Source organism: Lactuca serriola, chromosome 9, assembly GCF_051521515.1.
Source record: "Lactuca serriola cultivar US96UC23 chromosome 9, Lser_US96UC23_V15, whole genome shotgun sequence".
Taxonomy (NCBI): domain Eukaryota; kingdom Viridiplantae; phylum Streptophyta; class Magnoliopsida; order Asterales; family Asteraceae; genus Lactuca; species Lactuca serriola.
Window position 1 is genome coordinate 53,540,001 of NC_136416.1, and position 22,181 is coordinate 53,562,181.

Below are 22,181 nucleotides of genomic sequence, written 5' to 3' on the forward strand. Positions count from 1 at the left end.
TGCAAATGAAGTAGAAATCCCAGATCCAAGGTGCTTTACTCTTCCAAGATGAGGTTGGCTTCCTTCCTTCTTCTTCTAAGCACACAAACACACACTTTTAGGCTAGAAATGGCTGCTCAAGGAGAAATAGGGTTATAAACACGAACGAGAGGATGGAGGCTGATAAGGTGAAGGAAAATGAGGCCATAAGGATGCTTAAATACCAGCAAAACCCTAAAAATTAGAGTTTCTTCATTTAGCAAGTACGCCCAACGTACTAGGGCACGCCATAGTATGCTCAAGGTACACCACGTACGCATTGCGTATTCCAAAGCCTCAGTTTACCATAATGCCATTAAGGCCATTTTTGCATATATTTCTTGAACTTTGGGACCAAATGCAATATAAATGAATTAAAGGGTTGAAATTTGAAGTACCTATCATAATGATGCTACAATATGATATTCGCATGTGATTGTATCTTTTAAGATTCAGATGTGAAATTCAACAAAAAAAAATTAACGGAATAGTGACACAAAATGCATGTGTACATATATATGTAATTCATATATGATTTACTTGTGATTTACATGTGAATCACATGTAATTTAATTTCTATGTGAATTACATATGATACATATGTGAATTACACATGATTTACATGTTAATCATGATGGGTTTTGAGCATTCTAACACTTCCTAAGTGTACATGCTACCCTAATAACCTTGGATCTATGTTTGTCTAATTCTCATGCAAATTTGATTCCCAAGGTTATGATCCTATCTAGCATACATGGAGAACAATTTTAACTTAGATGAAAGATAGAACTACATACCTTGTTGTTGATTTTGGTCCTTGAAACCTTGTGAGCCTAGCACCCCAAGTATGATGCCTCAAATGCTTCACACAACACCAAATGCTATGGAGTAAACTTGGAGAGAAAGTGTAACACTCACAAATCGGCTCTAGCCCTCAAACATGCATGTCATGGCCGATTTTTGGGAGAAACATGAGCTTTATATAGTGTTGACACATTTAGGGTTACACCATGTAAACCCTAATGTGTCATGACTCTTCATTTCCATGACCCATGAGTTTGTAACTCCCATGGAGCATCCAATGGGTTCAACCCAACTTGATTATCCATGGAGCCTCTTAGCCCACTATATAAGTTATGGATGATTTACATAATCAAACCATATATTTAATTAGTTATCTTTTGATCACTTAATTAATTCTAAAATTAATTCTCGATCAAACTAATTAAATAATATTATTAATATATTAGAACTTATAATATATTAATAAACCACAAGTGTTATTTCTCTCATTTAGTCTATCCAATTGCATGGTGCCATGCAACCCAAATGGACCATGCCGGGTCGGGTCAAGTACATACCATAAATAGTTATGGACTTAGACACCTTATCCAACAAATCATATGTAATTCATTTGTAATTCACTTTTGATTTACATGTGAATCACATGTGATTTACATGTGAATTGCATGTGATTCATATGTAAATCATATGTAATTCACTTGTGATTTACATGTGAATCATTACACACTTATAGTCAAATACCACCTAACAAATATCTTCTAACAAATATCTGAAGAGTTCTTCATCTCTCTTAGAAAATAGAAGTTTTCAACTAGGTGAACTTACTGTGGATATCCATGAATCTACAAATGGATCTTCTCCATATGCATGACCCTCCATTTGTTACTTAGTTGTTGTTCTGCCGACAAAAAATATCTTCCATCCGTGTGCTTCATTCATTGTTAGAAGAGTCAAACCTAAGTAGGTTCATAACCAGTAAACAAATGATTAGCCATGTACCGACCCAAATTTTCAAAAGAATTTTTTTTCATTTTTAATTAGTCAAACACATTTCCATAAACCATGAAATCCCAATACAATTGTTTTCAAATCCACATTCATTACAACTTTATTTAAAAACATCAGAGTGTCCCATAAAATGTCGGTGAGAGAGTACACACCACGCCATCAAGCCTTGCCCTTGCCCTTGGGCTCAGATGTACCTGAAACAAATCCACAAATTGTAAGCTAATGCTTAGTGAGTCCCCCAGAGCATACCCCTCACACAAGCAATATAACACATATCATATTAGGTATAAAAGCTATCTCTACCACATAACATATCATATTAGCCATAAAGCTATCTATACCATATACCACATATCATGTTAGCCATAAAGCTATCTCTACCATACAACATTAGCTATAAGCTATCTCTACCACATATCCTTGTGTAAGGATGCCATGGGCTCCCCCACATGGTCTTACACCTAAGTGCCATGGGCTCCCCCATGGTCTTTCCCTGTCGGACAGCCATGAGCTCCCCCACATGGTCTTACATCCAAGTGTCATGGGCTCCCCCATGGTCTTTCATGCAAATATCACAAAATCACTAACATACAACTTAGCATAAAGCTAACTATCATACCACATATCTCTACAATAGCTAGTGCACCACATATCATAAAATGGGATGACCTTGGTGCCTTAGACCCATTGGTATAATGAGAAAACTCACCTCTGTTTGTAGAATCCGAAGGCTGCTCTCCTAACAGTCCGTAAACACCCGTGCTGAACAATAATAATATCACTCAATGTTAGGGCTAAGCACAACCTAATTGAAAAACCTAAACTCCAAGTCCTTTCACAAAGGCCCAAAAGGTTTTCCTTAGTTAATGGGCCCAAAGTCCACATCCAAAATCATTAATGGGGCTCATGGCCCAATAAGGCCCAATCATAACACCTATGGTCCAAAACAGATAAACTGGCCTACTAACCCCAAAACATGACTAGGCCCAATGACTAATTGAGGCCCAAAAGCTCAAAGGCCCAAAACAAGTCCAAGTCCATCTGTTGTATGTACGCTTAGCGTACTACCCTGGTACGCGCAGCGTACTGAGTCCCTGGGTCGTATGTGCTGTGTACGCTAAGTTACGCCTAGCGTACTAATAGATTAAGCACTTTCTTCCATTAAGTGCTTAATACTCTATTTTCTCACGTCCAATAGTCAGATCTAAGCTCATTAAGACTACCTAGGGCATAAAGTTGGCAACTTTATGCCTTTACATGTCTCATACGCTCCCAACAACCCATTAATACCTTTCCAAGGATCTTAATCCATGCATGAGCTCAAAAAACCCATCAAGACTTCATTTTTATGCTATGAATGGACGAAAGGACCTCAGATCTAACCTTTCCAGCCTATGGAGTTGCTCAACTCACAAGAGGAGATCCAAAACCAACAAAAGGGACAAAACTAGAAAACCATAGTTAGATCTAATGAATAAGATGGAAAGATCAAAGCTTTATACCTCCATAAGCTCCTCAAGGTGAACTAGATGTAGATTCTTGAAGCCCAATGTCACTCCAAGCTTGCTTGACAACTTCTCCTTCTTGAATGGACACTAAAATGGCCACAAATGCACTCCTTAAGCTCATAACACACTCTCAAATGGTGTTAGGGTTTTTAGAGACGTTTGAAGGTGAAAAGGCTGATTAGGGTGAGGCTCAAATAAGATATGGGTGCTTATATAGGTCTCAAGTCCAAAAATTAGGGTTTGGAGATCCTTCACGTACGCCCAACGTACTCTTGGTATGCCTAACGTACGTGCTGTCCCTCTATGATCAATCATACATAGTACGCTAAGCGTACCCATGAGTACGCCCAATGTACTTAAGGGACTTATTATGCAATTTTTAAAATCTTCAAAGGCTTTAAGGTAATACCTGGTTTGGAGTGTTACAAGCCATTTCTAGACAAAAAATCATCAAATTCACATTAAGGATCAAATGTGGACACAAGGAATAATAGGATGACAAATTTCAACCCAAACCCATAAAAAATTACTTAAATATTTACATACTTGCTTTCTCATCCAGTCCTGAACACTAAGACCATCTTGAGCCTCAACATAAGCCTTTCCACCTAATATTGTAGGAAACGACCCAATTGAAAACTTTACTTTCTCAGGCCATGTCATCATTCCATTGTTCCTCAATATCGCAAAAATTCCTAAAATAGAATGCAAAATTACATCTTTTAGGGTCATAAAAAAACAAACCTTGGAATTTGAATCGACTAAAATAAACACAATACATACTTACCATTAAATGGTGCAGGCAGAACATATGGGAAATTATAACATCCCAAATCTCATGTATGAATTTTAAGAACTTTTGTACATCACATAAGACCTACTCGATGAGTTGGAGGCCCTAACTCGTCGTGTAGAAACTAATAAGGCCACGTGGATTACGGAACCTACTCGACAAGTTGGAGGATCCCAACTCGACGAGTTGAGGTTGTGCATGAAAACCCTAATTTTTAGGGTTTGCACCCTATTTAAAGGACTTTAGGTCCCCTCACCGGCCTCCCTTACCACCTCATTGTCCAGAGAGAAACCCTAGATGTGCTTTATTACTTTATTGAGTGTCTGTGAGCTTTGGAGAGTAAACTTTGTGTTCTTTTGGAGGAAACTAAAAGCTTGAAGAGGCTGGATTGTGTAGAAGGCATTAGATCCGGGAGCTTCACTGTTTTTGTAACCATTTGGAGGTAAAAAAAGTCGCCATCTTGAGCACTCCTCTGTTAGATCTCTCCATTGGAGAGTTTATGGTCATTTGTAGCTTCTTATTGAGTCATTCTTGCTCTTGAGCATGCTTTGAAGCTAGGACTTCAGATCTGAGCATATTAGGGCCTCCTTGGACTTGAAGTTGCCAACTTTATTAAATATTGGCCCTCCTTCATACTGTAAAACCCATAATAAGCTTCATATGAGTGTTTTAATCCCTTTGATGCCTTGCATGCACGTAAAGTTAACAACTTTACGTGGTATCTCAATCCTAAGGGGGCTAGATCTATAGTTTGGGGCCTTGGTTTTGAATGGAAAGGGCTGAATACGTTCAGACAGGAAAACTCGATGAGTTGGATAGGGTTTCCTGCTTTCTGGATACTGAGTGAACTCGACGAGTTGATGAGATTACTCGACGAGTTGGTTGAGTTTTCCCGGTTTTCTGAACACTGAAGAACTCGACGAGTTGCTCTGGTAACTCGGCAAGTTGTCTCGAGCTTTTTACGATCTTATGAGATATAAAGGAACTCGACGAGTCAGTAGATGCACTTGACGAGTTGGGTCAACATGGACTGTTGACCTTGACTGTTGACTTTGACTTTAACCATGGTTAACCAAGTTGGACACCTGAGGGTATTTTGGTAATTTGGGATTTTAATAGAATTATTCATATGGTGGTTACAGGCATGTGAGTTTAGAGTTGTGGGTTGGGATTCGATTTTATCGGTTCAGCACTACTTGTGAGGTGAGTTTTCCTCACTATACTAACACGGTCGAAGGCACCAATGCAAGCCCTTTTTTGATTGTTATTGTGGTTATCACATGATGATATGCTTAGTGATATGTTTAATCTGTATCCTGGTATATAGGATGGTGCTATGCGTAGTGATCTGTATCCTGGTATATAGGACGATGCTATGATTAGTGACATGTTAGATTTTTATGAGTGTCTGTACGTGCTAGCTAGTGTTTGATATGTATATATTGATTATGTATTTGCGGGTTGGTTGAGGCGGTCCTGCTTTGTACTCTAGGCCAACAAACCCAAGGCGGCCTGGATAGACAGAAAGCCCAATGGGGCGTACCTGTCAGGTCGAAGGCCCGGAGAACAGTCCAAACAGGATGAAGGCCCGATAGGGTGGACCAGACATGTTGAAGGTTCTGAGAGTGGTCCAGACAGACTAAAGTCCCGGTGAGGGCGGTACAGTCATACCGAAGACTCTATATGCATGTTGTTTATTATGATATTGTTCTGGTTTGTATGGTGTTGGTATTTTGGGGGAACTCAGTAAGCTTCGGGCTTACAATTTTGGATTTTGTTTCAGGTACTTCGGATGATCGCAGTAAGGCGAAGGCTTGATCGTGCACCTCCTCATATTTTATGATTTTGATTTCTAGGATTCTCCGATATGAAACTATTTTGAAAACATTTCGGAATAACTAATGGATTTTGGATGTTTGAAAATGTTTTAAATTTTTATGAATTTTATGGATGTGACAGAAATCAAACCGACAAAATTCTCCAGACTTATTTAGCATTGCAAAATCAAACCGACTAAATTATCAGGCCCACTTAACCAACTGGTTGGAATGGATAGCAAGGTGAAGATTTGGGACGTTTTCAATTCAAGAAAGTGTTTGAGGACTTACATGGGGCACTTAAAAGCAGTTCGTGACATATCCTTTTGTAATGATGGGTCTAAGTTTCTAACTGCTGGATATGATAAGAACATCAAGTATTGGGATACCGAAACAGGGCAGGTGATATCCACTTTTTCAACAGGGAAAATACCATATGTGGTTAAGCTAGATCCAGATGACGATAAACAAAAAATTCTTTTAGTGGGTATGAGTGATAAAAAGATTGTTCAGTGGGACATTAATACAGGGAAAATTACTCAAGAGTATGATCAACATCAAGGTGCAGTGAATACAATAACATTTTTTGACAACAACAGAAGGTTTGTGACTTCTAGTGATGATAAATCTCTTCGTGTATGGGAATTTGGTATTCCTGTTGTGATAAAGTACATAAGTGAACCTCACATGCACTCTATGCCATCCATTTCACTTCATCCAAATGGGAATTGGTTAGCTGCACAGAGTTTGGATAATCAGATTCTGATATATAGCACAAGGGAGAGGTTTCGGCAAAATAAAAAGAAGAGATTTGTTGGACATATTGTGGCTGGATATGCCTGTCAAGTAAATTTTTCACCAGATGGAAGATATGTGATTTTGGGTGATGGTGAAGGTAAATGCTGGTTTTGGGATTGGAAAAGTTGTAACATTTTTAGAACTTCGGAGTGTCATAATGGAGTTTGCATTGGGGCCTAGTGGCATCCATTGGAACAAAGTAAAGTTGCTACGTGTGGATGGGATGGATTAATCAAGTACTCGTAAGTATTTTTTCTTCATTCTTTTGTTATTACATTATTTACATTTTTTTGATATATGGAATCTGAAATTCATAGAGATTAAATCACTCCTTTAAGAGCTTGCAAACTGAAGAGATGTAAAAGGAAATCCAAAGTTTTCTACAGGCTGCGAAATGGTATGTATTATGTAGTAGTCCACATGTATCAAGAAACATGTAGCTGAGTCATCATAGGAATAGATTACAACTTGTTTTTTACTCTTAATTTTATCTAAACGTGAGGGGTATGTTATATGTATGCTTCTTGAGACCATGTTAGATTATGTATGTTAGTAGTTTACAACTTTTCTGTTTCTTTGCTTTTTTTTTTGATATAAAAACTATATAGGTTTGAATTCTTGGTGTTTCATCAAAATCAATTGTTTAAAGGATTTTTGAAATTTTTGCTTAGCACAAGGATTACAAATAAAGTAAGATGATGCATAAATCAATGAAAGTGTGTTGCTCTACATTTAAAGCAACAACGTCGTTTGATGTGCCAATATAACATGTGGATTATTTATCCACTGCCATTGATCACATAGACCAAAACCCTTTTAGGTCTAGTTCAAATTGAGGATTTTAACAATATTTTAAATAAGAGATTTTATTATGTTGCGTGTTTGGTTGTCAAATGGATGAAATTTAGTCCTTTAGATGGATCTTATCATTCATGTATGATGAATGGAAATAAATCAAATATAAGTATTTCTCAAAATTACCTAAAGTTAAATGAAGCTAAAACACGATAATTAAAAGAATACACTTAAAAAAGACAGCATAATTTAAATCATAAAACGACAATTACAATTAATTAGTTATTATCCGGAATTGGAATATAGACATGTTCAAAGTGATCAGTAAGATCAGATCGAAGTTGGTGGTGGGTTTTAACATTGCGCAATTCAAGTACTATTTCTTGGTCATCGACTTCGTCGGTTGGGGGAGGGGGGGGGTCGGGCTGATACATAGGAAATATCGCAACACCCGCATCTATCAATATCATATTGTTTAGTATAATAAAAACATACATCATATTTTTTTCTTCACCGTCATAGCCCGTGCAGACATACTTAACATGTCCTAATATCCTTTAAGGACCCCAAAAGCATGTTCTACATCATTTCTTGCTGATTTTTATGCTGCCTTGAATCGTATCTTTTTTTTCAGTTACTGGATATGGATATACCTTCACAAATACAACCCATGATAGATATATTCCATCCACAAGATAGTAAACATGTATGTACTGTTCATCATTCAGAACAATCAAGTCTCGTTCCATGATAGTTTTCATCAAAAGTGGTGAATAGTAGAGGACGTGTAAATCATTGTTCGAATTGGCTACACCATATAATGCATGCCAAAACCATAAATCTTGTGACATCTCCGCTTCTAGTATCATTGATGGATACTGATGGTCACCCGTCATGTATTGGCCTCTCAATTCCGTTAGACAATCCCTTAAATTCCAATGTGTGCAGTCAACGCTACCAAGCATTTCAGGGAATCCATGTCTAACTCCATATGCTTCATACAAAAGTTGAATGTCAATGGATGTTAGACAACAAAAATATTCAGCCTTATACATTTGTGCAACACCGTAGCAAAAGTTTTCATGAGCTGATGTGCATTTTTGTAGCGCACTGAAACTTCTCTGATTTTTTGCATCCCATGTTGTTTGAAAATAAGGATAATTAATCTCCATGTCACCAACAAGTCGCATAAACAAACATTTTCTCATACTGAACCTTTTGCAAAATTACACGTGACAATAAGTGGAACATCCACAAAATAATGTCGGATCAGCATTTGTTCAACCTCTTAATGATCTCTGTCGATTGTGTTTCTCCTTTGAATGTTGCTTGAACTAGCATTATTCTGAAGAAGAAGTTGTGTACGAGACAATATAGGTAACAAATTATTATTGATAAGCAGATGATAGAACTATCATCGTTAACTTCCATTACTATTTTCCGTATGTTTGGATTCATTTTGAAAAGAGATAAAAGATAGAGAGAAAATGAAACAAGCATATTATATATATATATATATATATATATATATATATATATATATATATATATATATATATATATATATGTATATATATATAATGAAATAAGGATACATATAGAGAATCTTAATAAAAATAAAAATAAAAGAAAAGAAAAAGAAAAAGAAAAAACATAATAATATAGAGAAAGATTTGTTGGATTAGTGTCTAAGTCCATAACTATTTTGGTATGTACTTGACCCGATGGTGCATGGTCCTTTTGGGTTGCCTTCACCAAAGCAACTTGATTGGAGAAATAAATAAAGAGAGAGGTTATTATGATTTATTAATATGTTATAAGAATAATATATTAAAGGAGAAATCATATTTGTTTAATTAATATTGGTCAATAATTAATTAAGAATTAATTTTGTGATCAAGTGTAATTAATTAAACTAGAGGGGCTAAATTGTAATTATGTGATAGTTACAAAATAAGGTAAGGATTATCTTAAATATAGGGTGAACGAATTTAAGGAGATAATGCCTTAGAATTCGACTAGGATAAGGGTTTCTAAGACTTATCTTATGGTTGCTTGGTGGGCAAGCAACTAGATAAGGATAAGGACTAAAACCCTAATCTTTACACCTATATAAACCCCCTAAGGCTCATGAATTCGTCTAAGCCTTCCCAAGAAGTCCTAAGGACGAATTCCTACCTCTCTCCTCTCTCTTTATACCTTCTCCACTTGCTCATGGTGTTGTAAGCCATTAGAGGAGTGACACTTGTGACTCTAAGCATTCCAAAGCCAATTCAAGGAGGAATTGGGATTGTTATTACTACATAACAATCAAGGTAATATCATAAACCTAAGTATATGTTAATATTGATTTCCATATGCTAGAATTAGGGTTTATAGTCTTGGATAACTTGCATGTACAATAGAGAAACCTAGATCCAAGCATTAGGGTTTGTATGAGCACATAGGATGTCTTATGACCAAAACCCATCAGTGGTATCAGAGCCTTGATTGGTTTCTATTGTATTAATGCTTGATATGTTTAAAAAATTCGATTTTTGGTGCTCTGCTTGATGGACTCGGCGAGTTGCCCCTACTCGGCGAGTTCCAGAGGGTGACTCGGCGAGTCGGTGCGTCAGACAGAGGTATATTCGGGATTTCTTGCTGTTTTTGCTTATGGATGGTTACCTTATCATGTTAGATCAATATTAATCTGATTATATGATATATTTGACTATATTTTTGATCTAATTGAAGATATTTATCAATTATGTAGCACCTGATTCCTGGTACGTAAATCTTATTTGAGTATTTCTCTTCTTTTAGCCTTGGACTCGGCGAGTCACAGGTCCAACTAGCCGAGTAGATGCGGGACCCGGGACACGTTTAAGTTGTCGACTCGGCGAGTCCATATCCTGGACTCGGCGAGTCACAGCTGTCGGATGAAACCCTAAGTTTCAGGGGTTTGCACCTTATTTAAGCAACACCTCCGCCCCAGGCCAGCCTCCATTCTCTCCCCAGAGCTCCCAACCCTCGTTTAGGCTTGTTCTTTGAAGAATTGAAGCTTTGTTGTGTGCTTTTGAAGGTTTTGAAGGAGGAAGGAAGTAGATCCAGAAGAAGGGAAGCCATCCAGGCATTATTGTGTTCTTCCAGCAGTTCCTTTGAGGTATAACCCGTTTTCCCCATGATTCTATGCTTAGTACTTCATTTAGGTCTTTCTTGGACAAATCCCCAAGCTTGTATGTGCATTATATGTCGTAATAAGATGTTTGGCCTCTGGATCTAGGCAAGATTGAGCTCCAGGAGCTCAAATCTGTTAGCTTTATGGCCCCATGTTGCTTGTTCACCCTAGATCTACCCTTTTGAGGCATTTTGAGCCCTAAAATCCATATTGGTGAATATCCACACGTAAAGTTGGAAACTTTACATGTGAATCGTGTCCTAGAAGTCCAGATCTGTGAATGGCATGGACTGGAATCGAGCAAATCTGTGTATTTAGTGGGTGCATGGCAACGACTCGGCGAGTCTGTTCGCGAGTCTTCGAGTTTGTCCCCTTTTCGTAGTGTCGAGTGGGCAGTGAGTCACGGGGTGTGACTCAGTGAGTCGGAAGCTGAAATCATCTATGGAGGTACTCGGCGAGTCAATGCCCAGACTCGGCGAGTTCAAGGCAATCTCCTTAGATCAAGAACAGACTCGGCGAGTTGTTCATACAACTCGACGAGTCTTAACATAAGTGTTCATCGGATGAAGATGAACTCGACGAGTTGTTCATACAACTCGGCGAGTAGGATGAAGGACTTGAATATCAGTTTAGAAGGAGAACTCGTCGAGTCGTCGCCTAACTCGACGAGTAGGAACGGGATCCAGGTCAATCGTTTGGGTGGTGGCTCGGCGAGTTGGAAAGCCAACTCGGCGAGTCGGGTCAACTGAAAGTTGACTCTGACTTTGACTTAGGGCATGGTCAGGGGTAAAATGGCATTTTACCCAAAGGTCAGTGAGCAGTGTTTGATTGCGTATGTTGTGGGAATTGCAGCCGGAGGATTTCCGGAGCAGCAGCAGCAGCAGTAGTAGGCAGTCAGTTCCCGATCAGATCAGCAGCTACTTCGAGGTGAGTTACCTTCTAGTAGCGGTGGGTCTTCGGCCACAATGTCGGCCCACCAGTAGGAGTTGTATGTTAGATGATTGTCTTTGTGATATCATCTAGGTTTTCTACTACCTGATATGTTGTATGCTGGCATGATATGTATATGTGATAGTTGTAGAGTTTGGTTGTTAGGACCGAAGGGTAGGTCGGACACCCCAGATATGTCTGACAGTACGTGATGATATGATTGCATGTTGGCTTGTTATGTTATATGAGATAAAGGTAGTAAGAGGGGACTAGTCCCCGAAGATCGGTTGTTAGGACCGATGGGTAGTCAGCACCCCAGAATGGCTTGACACGGGTAGGACGGCACCCCAGAACGGCCGTACCGGGTAGTCAAGCACCCCAGAATAGCCTGGCAGTAAGTATGCTATGTGTTTGTATGGTATGTGGTACGATGGGGGAACTCATTAAGCTTTGTGCTTACAGTTTTTAGTTTTGGTTTCAGGTACCTCCTCAGCTAGGGGAAATGAGCCGGCGCGGTAGCAGCATGTCACACACACACACACTCTCTGGTTTCCGTATTTACGAGCTTCACTGGGATTTGTACTCTGATATTTTGATTGGTTGTATGTTTTGGTTTTCAGACATGGTTCACTTTATGTTATGGTTGATCAAACGATGTTTTTAGCTATTAATATTTTCTAAAGTAATGTTTTAAAAAAAAAATTGGTCGTGAAAATTTGGGTCGTTACAAGTTGGTATCAGAGCCCTGGTTTGAGGGATTCAGACACACCTTCGGGAGTGTCTAAACTCAAATCGAGGGATTAAAAGATTTTCTAAAAGAAAATGTTTTCTAAAATTGAGAAAAGAGTTTTGAGAAAGAACGAAGTGTGTGATGTGCGCGACCGGCCGAGCTCAAGTAAGTATTCCCTAAAGTACCCGTACAAGTTTATGTTATGTTTATCAGCTTTTGTAGAACAGCATGCTAGAATAGGACTAAGGATCTAGGAGTGATGCCTTATGTGCCTGCTTTATGTGTTTCAGTTGTATGAGAATTGCATGCTAGATATTGAGTAGACAGTAAGTAGGATAACCTGATTAGGTTATGCCTGATAGTATGAGCCTAGCACTAAATGCTAGCTCAGTTCCTGAAAGTAGATAGAGTTAATTGAGATGGTTACCCTTATCTGAATGCTGCTTGCTTTGTGCTACGTGGGACTCTGAATAATGGGTGTTAGCCATTAGGCGAATGCGTCACGTCACATGTGATCAGGGTTGAATAAGCTTAGAGTGTCGGATTTGATCCTACTACGCAACTCTTGTTTGATTCCAACCGTTGTAGGGACGAGTCGGGTACTCGAAGGATTATCTGAGCCTCGTCACATGAGATGGTATTCGGGTAATGGCTAATTGGCATTACGAGGAGGCTTGCAGCAGCTGAGGACTGGTTAGAGTGGAATTAGAGATTTCCCTAGGGCAAGCCTAGGATGAGTATAGCAGTGATCAGCAGTACTGAAAGGGATCTGGTGGAGTCGAGGCATTCCTTGAAGAAGGTACGGATAGATGTGGAAGGTAGTATGGTCCCGTACTACTGAAAGCAAAGGATCCGTACCCGAACCAAGGAAGGCCAAGATAAGACCAGGGAACTTATAAATAGTTGTGATCCCTCAGGAAGTATCAGTATCACTAATGATTGTTGTGATGTATTGCAGAATGGTGGTACTTCGATCGAGGCTGGTAGATGGCGGTTCAGGAGAGGGGTCAGGTTCGGGATCAGGTTCCGAGCCGGTTGATGAGGGACTACGTGAGTTCATCGCGTCAGAGATCACCAGAGGTATCCGTGAGTCGACCCCCATTCTCTTTGGGTCGATCAAGGAAGGGATCATGGAGTTGATGGAGGATCGCCTTCGGGCATTCAGGAGTGATATGGCCTCTAGCCAGTCATGATCTCGCACACTATCCTTCAAGGACTTCAGGGGCAGTGGTACGCCGGATTTCCATGGGGTGAAAGACCCCATTGCTGCCAGGCGATGGATTGCAGACATCGAGTCTGCCCAGTTGACTAGCTTCTGCCCCGAGGGGTCGAAGGTGAGGTATGCAGCAGGGTGTTTACGGGACCGAGCCCGGGATTGGTGGGAGTCAGTGGGTGACTCGTTGGGAGCCTCAGCTATCGAGGCTATGACCTGGTCGGACTTTGTGACCAGGTTCAGGGCAGAGTTTGCGCCGGCTGTCGAGCTTCAGCAGCTGGCCAGGGAGTTTCTAGACATGAGGCAGACGACGGAGACTGTGGCGGAGATCACCGCCAAGTTCCGGGAGAGGGCTTTGTTGGTGCCCCAGTATGCTGGTGACGAGGACATGAGGAGGACTCGTTATCATGATATGCTACGAGCTGACATCCGGGAGCATGTTAGCTTTTCGACTTGCCCTACCTTGGACTCTATGATTGCCAGGGCAAGGGAGAGGGAGATAGATTTGGAGCACATCCGGAAACGGAAATCAGAGGAGGGTCAGGCAGGAGGGGCTTCGGGGAAGAAGCCCAAGGGATCAGATGGTAGGCCGAAAGGCCAGTCAGGACCGAGCCGCTGCAGGAAATGCGGCAGGCCGCACGAGGGGGCGTGTAGGATGGGATCATCAGGCTGCTACAAGTGCGGCAAGACTGGGCACATCAGCAGGGATTGCACTGCTTCGGCAGCAGTCATTCAGACATCAGAGTTGCTGTGTTTCCACTGCAACCAGAGGGGCCACAAGAAGGCCAATTGCCCCCAGTTGACAGTCTCAGCGCCGGTGAAGGCGCCAGCTCCAACGACCCTGCGGATCACGGATGGCCGACAGGGCAAGGCAGAGGCTCCAGTGGTGAGGAGCCGAGCATTTTAGCTGACTACCGAGGAGGCACGCGCCGCACCCGATGTGGTGACGGGTATGATTCTTTCCCTCTATCTTATTTTTATGATGTTATGTTATTAATATGTGCTCTGTATGTATATGTATGCATTAGGATCGTTCCATGTGAACGGCCTCCCAGTTCAGGTGTTATTTGATTCGGGTGCATCCGATCATTCGTTTCCCTTGCGCTTAGCAAGAAGTTTCATGAGTCATCAGGCGAGTTAGATTGCCCTTTGGAGGTGGAGATTGCTGATGATCGATCGGTGCGAGCATCGATGGTATTTCGAGATTGCGTGCTGCGTTTGTTCAAGGAGCGCTATTTGGTAGATTTGGTTCCCATTCCGTTGCGTGGGAACAAGGTGATTATAGGCATGGATTGGCTGAGCCCTAATGGGGCGGTGATAGATTGCGCGCAGCAGCTAGTGCGGGTCAGGACCCCAAGCGGGGGAGAGTTAGTGATTCATGGTGAGAGGCCTCAGTATGGACCCGCTGTATGTTCAGCAGCGAGGGCTAGGCGCTACCTTCAGCAGGGATGCGCAGGATATGTCACGTATGTGATGGATACCCGGGAGGCGGGTAAGGCGACAGTGAGCGGGGTTCCGGTGGTCCGAGATTTCGCAGATGTTTTTCCAGAGGAGCTTCCTGGGATACCTCCGGAGCGACAGGTTGAGTTTAGGATTGACCTTGTTCCTGGTGCGGCTCTGATAGCCAAGGCACCGTATCGGTTGGCTCCTCCCAAGATGCAGGAATTGTCTACGCAGCTGCAGGAGCTGCTAGACAAGGGATTTATTCGTCCGAGCAGTTCGCCCTGGGGAGCCCCGATTCTGTTTGTGAAGAAGAAGGACGGGTCACATCGGATGTGTATAGATTATCGGGAGCTGAACAAGGTAACAGTGAAGAACCGTTACCCGCTTCCGAGGATCGATGACCTCTTTGACCAGCTTCAGGGAGCATCTTGGTTCTCCAAGATTGATTTGCGTTCGGGTTATCATCAGATGAGGGTCAGGGAGGAGGATATGCAGAAGACCGCGTTTCAGACGCGCTATGGCTATTATGAGTTCATGGTGATGCCATTTGGGCTCACCAATGATCTTGCCGCGTTCATGGACCTCATGAACCGCGTGTGCAGACCGATGCTGGATCGGTCTGTGATAGTGTTTATCGATGACATCTTGGTTTATTCCAAGACTCGGGAGGAACATGAGGAGCATCTGAAGGAGGTGTTGGAGACCCTGAGGAGGGAGAGCTTGTATGTCAAGTTCTCCAAGTGTGAGTTTTGGTTGCGCGAGGTGCAATTTCTTGGACACCTCGTCAACCAGAACGGGATTCTGGTCGATCCGGCCAAGGTCGAGGCCGTGATGAGATGGGAGGTTCCGAAGTCTCCATCTGAGATTCGGAGTTTCCTGGGATTGGCAGGCTACTATCGGAGATTTATCCAGGATTTCTCCAAGATAGCCGTGCCCCTGACGCGGCTGACGAAGAAAGCCGTGGTCTTTCGGTGGGGACCTGAGCAGCAGGCTGCATTTGAGACGCTGAGACAGAAATTGTGCGAGGCGCCGATCTTAGCCCTGCCAGAGGGCGTAGAGGATTTTGTGGTTTACTGTGATGCGTCCATTTCTGGGTTGGGCGCGGTACTGATGCAGAGGGGGCATGTCATTGCCTACGCTTCGAGGCAGCTCAAGCCTCACGAGGCAAACTACCCGACGCACGATTTGGAGTTGGGGGCGGTGGTTTTTGCCCTCAAGATTTGGCGGCATTACCTCTACGGGGTTCGATGTACCATCTACACGGACCACAAGAGTTTGAGGTACCTCATGGATCAGCCGAATCTGAACATGAGGCAGCGTCGATGGTTGGACGTGGTGAAGGATTATGATTGTGAGATCCTTTACCACCCGGGGAAGGCCAATGTGGTGGCCGATGCGCTTAGCCGCAAGGCAGCGCCGGTCAGGGACGTTTGCATGAGGATGACCGTGGTGACTCCCCTGTTGGAGCAGATTCGGGAGGCTCAATAGGAGGCTATCAAGGAGGAGCATCGGAAGAGCGAGCGTGTGGTGGGTCAGGTTTCCTCCTTTGATTATGATAGCCGGGGACTATTGACACTACACCGTAGGGTGTGGGTGTCGTATCATGGAGGCGTGCGCCAGATTTTGATGGAGGAGGCGCACAAGTCCCGATTCTCTATTCATCCCGGGGCGACGAAGATGTATAGGGATCTTCGTCTAGACTATTGGTGGCCCTGCATGAAGCGGGATGTGGCATGGTACGTCGAGCGATGTTTGACCTGCAGGAAGGTCAAGGCCGAACATCAGAGACCGCATGGCAAGATGCAGCCGTTGGATATTCCACTGTGGAAATGGGAAGATATCACGATGGATTTTATCACGAAGCTTCCCAGGACCGCACGTGGAGTGGATTCGATTTGGGTCATCATGGATAGATTGACCAAGAGTGCTCACTTTATCCCGATTCAGGAGAGCATATCGGCCGAGAAACTGACCGACATCTATATCAGGGAGATTGTGGCACGGCATGGGGTGCCAGTATCGGTGATCTCGGACAGGGATGTGCGTTTTACTTCCAGATTTTGGAAGAGATTCCATGACGAGTTGGGCACTCGTCTGCATTTTAGCACTGCCTTTCACCCGCAGATGGATGGTCAGAGCGAGCGGACCATCCAGACTCTGGAGGATATGCTGCGGGCGTGCGTGCTAGACTTCGGTGGTAGTTGGGATACCTATCTTCCCCTGGCCGAGTTCTCCTACAACAACAGCTATCACGCGAGTATCGACCGCCCTCCCTTCGAGATGTTGTACGGACGGAGGTGCAGGACCCCGATATGCTGGGGTGAAGTTGGCCAGAGGGTGATGGGGAGCACCGAAGTGGTGCTCAAGACGACCGAGAGGATCCAGCAGGTCCGGAGCAGGCTTCAGACTGCTCAGAGTCGGCATAAAAGTTATACCGACAAGCGTCAATCCGACTTGGAGTTCCAAGTCGGGGATATGGTTCTCCTGAAGGTGTCACCCTGGAAAGGCGTCATTCGATTCAGGAAGTGGGGCAAGTTGGGCCTGCGATTCATCGGACCATTCAGGGTCGTAGCCCGGGTGGGCAAGGTAGCGTATAGGTTGGATCTGCCAGCCGAGCTCAGCCAGATCCACAGCACTTTCCATGTTTCTCAGTTGCGGAAGTGCTTAGTGGACGATTCTGCAGTAGTGCCTTTCGAGGATATTCAGGTTGATGACAGCCTGAATTACATTGAGCGCCCAGTCGCAATCCTCGACAGGAAGTCGAAGGATTTGAGGAACAAGAGGGTGGAGCTAGTGAAGGTGCAATGGTAGCACCGCAAGGGTTCGGAATGGACTTGGGAGCCGGTGGAAGAGATGATGGAGCATTACCCCGAGCTGTTTCAGGGTCGAGCAGCAGACTTCGAGGACGAAGTCTAAAATAAGTGGGGGAGATTTGTAGCACCTGATTCCTGGTACGTAAATCTTATTTGAGTATTTCTCTTCTTTTAGCCTTGGACTCGGCGAGTCCATATCCTGGACTCGGCGAGTCACAGCTGTTGGATGAAACCCTAAGTTTCAGGGGTTTGCACCCTATTTAAGCAACACCTCCGCCCCAGGCCAACCCCCATTCTCTCCCCAGAGCTCCCAACCCTCGTTTATGCTTGTTCTTTGAAGAATTGAAGCTTTGTTGTGTGCTTTTGAAGGTTTTGAAGGAGGAAGGAAGTAGATCCAGAAGAAGGGAAGCCATCCAGGCATTATTGTGTTCTTCCAGCAGTTCCTTTGAGGTATAACCCGTTTTCCCCATGATTCTATGCTTAGTACTTCATTTAGGTCTTTCTTGGACAAATCCCCAAGCTTGTATGTGCATTATATGTCGTAATAAGATGTTTGGCCTCTGGATCTAGGCAAGATTGAGCTCCAGGAGCTCAGATCTGTTAGCTTTATGGCCCCATGTTGCTTGTTCACCCTAGATCTACCCTTTTGAGGCATTTTGAGCCCTAAAATCCATATTGGTGAATATCCACACGTAAAGTTGGAAACTTTATGTGTGAATCGTGTCCTAGAAGTCCAGATCTGTGAATGGCATGGACTGGAATCGAGCAAATCTGTGTATTTAGTGGGTGCATGGCAACGACTCGGCGAGTCGTTCATATGACTCGGCGAGTCTGTTCGCGAGTCTTCGAGTTTGTCCCCTTTTCGTAGTGTCGAGTGGGCAGTGAGTCACGGGGTGTGACTCAGTGAGTCAGAAGCTGAAATCATCTATGGAGGTACTCGGCGAGTCAATGCCCAGACTCGGCGAGTTCAAGGCAATCTCCTTAGATCAAGAACAGACTCGGCGAGTTGTTCATACAACTCGGCGAGTCTTAGCATAAGTGTTCATCGGATGAAGATGAACTCGACAAGTTGTTCATACAACTCGGCGAGTAGGATGAAGGACTTGAATATCAGTTTAGAAGGAGAACTCGTCGAGTCGTCGCCTAACTCGACGAGTAGGAACGGGATCCAGGTCAATCGTTTGGGTGGTGGCTCGGCGAGTTGGAAAGCCAACTCGGCGAGTCGGGTCAACTGAAAGTTGACTCTGACTTTGACTTAGGGCATGGTCAGGGGTAAAATGGTCATTTTACCCAAAGGTCAGTGAGCAGTGTTTGATTGCGTATGTTGTGGGAATTGCAGCCGGAGGATTTCCGGAGCAGCAGCAGCAGCAGTAGTAGGCAGTCAGTTCCCGATCAGATCAGCAGCTACTTCGAGGTGAGTTACCTTCTAGTAGCGGTGGGTCTTCGGCCACAATGTCGGCCCACCAGTAGGAGTTGTATGTTAGATGATTGTCTTTGTGATATCATCTAGGTTTGCTACTACCTGATATGTTGTATGCTGGCATGATATGTATATGTGATAGTTGTAGAGTTTGGTTGTTAGGACCGAAGGGTAGGTCGGACACCCCAGATATGTCTGACAGTACGTGATGATATGATTGCATGTTGGCTTGTTATGTTATATGAGATAAAGGTAGTAAGAGGGGACTAGTCCCCGAAGATCGGTTGTTAGGACCGATGGATAGTCAGCACCCCAGAATGGCTTGACACGGGTAGGACGGCACCCCAGAACGGTCATACCAGGTAGTCAGGCACCCCAGAATAGCCTGGCAGTAAGTATGTTATGTGTTTGTATGGTATGTGGTACGATGGGGGAACTCATTAAGCTTTGTGCTTACAGTTTTTAGTTTTGGTTTCAGGTACCTCCTCAGCTAGGGGAAAGGAGCCGGCGCGGTAGCAGCATGTCACACACACACACACACTCTCTGGTTTCCGTATTTACGAGCTTCACTGGGATTTGTACTCTGATATTTTGATTGGTTGTATGTTTTGGTTTTCAGACATGGTTCACTTTATGTTATGGTTGATCAAACGATGTTTTTAGCTATTAATATTTTCTAAAGTAATGTTTTTAAAAAAAAATTGGTCGTGAAAATTTGGGTCATTACAAGTTGGTATCAGAGCCCTGGTTTGAGGGATTCGGACACACCTTCGGGAGTGTCTAAACTCAAATCGAGGGATTAAAAGATTTTCTAAAAGAAAATGTTTTCTAAAATTGAGAAAAGAGTTTTGAGAAAGAACGAAGTGTGTGATGTGCACGACCGGCCGAGCTCAAGTAAGTATTCCCTAAAGTACCCGTACAAGTTTATGTTATGTTTATCAGCTTTTGTAGAACAGCATGCTAGAATAGGACTAAGGATCTAGGAGTGATGCCTTATGTGCCTGCTTTATGTGTTTCAGTTGTATGAGAATTGCATGCTAGATATTGAGTAGACAGTAAGTAGGATAGCCTGATTAGGTTATGCCTGATAGTATGAGCTTAGCACTAAATGCTAGCTCAGTTCCTGAAAGTAGATAAAGTTAATTAAGATGGTTACCCTTATCTGAATGTTGCTTGCTTCGTGCTACGTGGGACTCTGAATAATGGGTCTTAGCCATTAGGCGAATGCGTCACGTCACATGTGATCAGGGTTGAATAATCTTAGAGTAATGTTTTAAAAAAAAAATTGGTCGTGAAAATTTGGGTCGTTACAAATTAATAAGATAATTGTTTCCTTATGTGATAATTGTTTAAATTATTTTGATTAAATTGATATATTGTTTTGCAAGAAATCGTTAAATAAATCAAATATGGATAATTATGTGATTAATTGTTAATTTAGATTATTTGTTATTTGATCCTTGTTGTTATGAAAAGTTTCATATTTTGCCCTTTAGCTTTTATAGTTTAAATTTGAACCCAAAAGTTTTGTTGTTTTAAAATTTAAATAGTTAAAACCCTAATGTTTTGAAAAAGGTTTCAAAAGTTGCCCTCAAGTTTTGGAATTTAAATTTTGATTAATAGTTTAATTTTGATGTACATTTAAATTCTAAACCCTAATGTGTTGAAATGTTTCAAAACTTGCCCTCAAGTTTTGGAATTTAAAAGTTGATTAAAAGTTTAATTAGGAATGTTAAATTCTAAAACTCTAGTATAGTTTTGAAAAAGTTCAAATCACACCCTTATGGATTTATTAATTAATTAAGGTGTATAATTAATAGAGATTTAATAAATCCATAAATGTTTAGGTTTACAATTTAATTGAATTAAAAGTATAATTGTTAAATTAGACCACCTAGTATTTTGAAAGTATAAAATACACCCTATACTATATATAACATTAAAAGTCTAACATTATATATATGTATGATTAAAGTCAGTCTTACCGTTAGTAGGCCTCATTCACGAAGCTGGTATATAAGGGGTGTTTAAGGAATTTGCCTATAAAATGGCGATTGAATGGGTATCCACTCTTACCCACCGCACTCTTGACTAGTGGAGGGTCGTTAGCCGAACGGGTAGGATAGGACAAAACCTTCCATTATAAGTATAATGAAATAAAAAAGTAACTAAATGTTTTACAAATTCCCAATAGTAGTTACTTAGGCAAAAGTGAATTGATGTAATTCCATGAAATTACACTTTGTGCCCTTGCGAAGACGTTAGTGGAGCGTGTGTGGTTAACCGGCACACTAAATGGTTCTAAGCAAAGGTAGCAAAGGGTGACTCGATGTTGGTCATAGTTCGGTGGAGCGTGTGTGGTTTACTGGCACATCGAATAGGTGACTGTAACATGTGAGGGCACCATGTAAGTTTGCATGGTTATTCACACCCGCTTTGTGATCCTTGGCATCCCAGTCACAAACAAGAGGGGCATATCGAGATTTAAACATGCCATTGAAAGTTCAATGAATCTCAAAGAATCTAGGAGTTTTCATAGATTTAAAACTTAAATTTCTTTTTCGTTTTTCGTGGTGGGAATTAGTGAATCGTCATTCACTTACCTTCAAATGTTCTGCAATTAGGGTTACGGCATCCCTCTCCCGAGTTGTGGAATATTGTGTTGGGTCCTAGCCTTAGTATCTCATTTGGGTGATTTACTAAGGACTCAATCTATCAACTAACTTGAATTCCTTTTCTCCCATTTTGTAGATGTCAAAGTTTGACAACTATGGTCTTCTCAAATCCCATGGAACAAGCATTGCACACGAAGATGATATTCCATGATTCGATCGAGGAACAAGAGATCATGCTTCACTTTCTCCTCCTCCTCCTCCAATTATTCTCCCTAACCCACAAGTTCAAAGGCTTGAAAAGTTCAAGATCACTCAA

General features: G+C 42.2%; 2 protein-coding genes and 1 pseudogene across 2 annotated transcripts in view; 1 reads left to right on the forward strand and 2 right to left on the reverse strand.

Annotated features, from left to right (window-relative positions):
* Nucleotides 1-4,001, reverse strand: part of LOC145075701 (protein FAR1-RELATED SEQUENCE 5-like) — a 12,992-nt gene extending 8,991 nt beyond the window's left edge. The window contains exons 1-2 of the mRNA XM_079021843.1: nucleotides 3,885-4,001; nucleotides 3,748-3,773 (exon numbers count right to left, since the gene is read on the reverse strand). Of these exons, the coding sequence (XP_078877969.1) occupies nucleotides 3,748-3,773; nucleotides 3,885-4,001 (143 nt within the window). The remainder of the gene's footprint in view (nucleotides 1-3,747; nucleotides 3,774-3,884) is intronic.
* Nucleotides 4,002-6,179: 2,178 nt separating this feature from the next.
* On the forward strand, nucleotides 6,180-6,992 carry LOC145075702 (uncharacterized; annotated as a pseudogene).
* A 1,133-nt stretch (nucleotides 6,993-8,125) lies between these two features.
* On the reverse strand, nucleotides 8,126-8,713 carry LOC145075703 (uncharacterized). Its single transcript, XM_079021844.1, has one exon. It carries the CDS (start codon nucleotides 8,711-8,713, stop codon nucleotides 8,126-8,128), a length of 588 nt encoding a protein of 195 aa, XP_078877970.1.
* Between the last annotated feature and the right edge of the window lie 13,468 nt (nucleotides 8,714-22,181).

Coding starts and splice junctions, on each gene's coding strand:
- LOC145075703 (XM_079021844.1), bottom strand. CDS start 8,713: ATGGAGATTAATTATCCTTATTTTCAAACAACATGGGATGCAAAAAAT.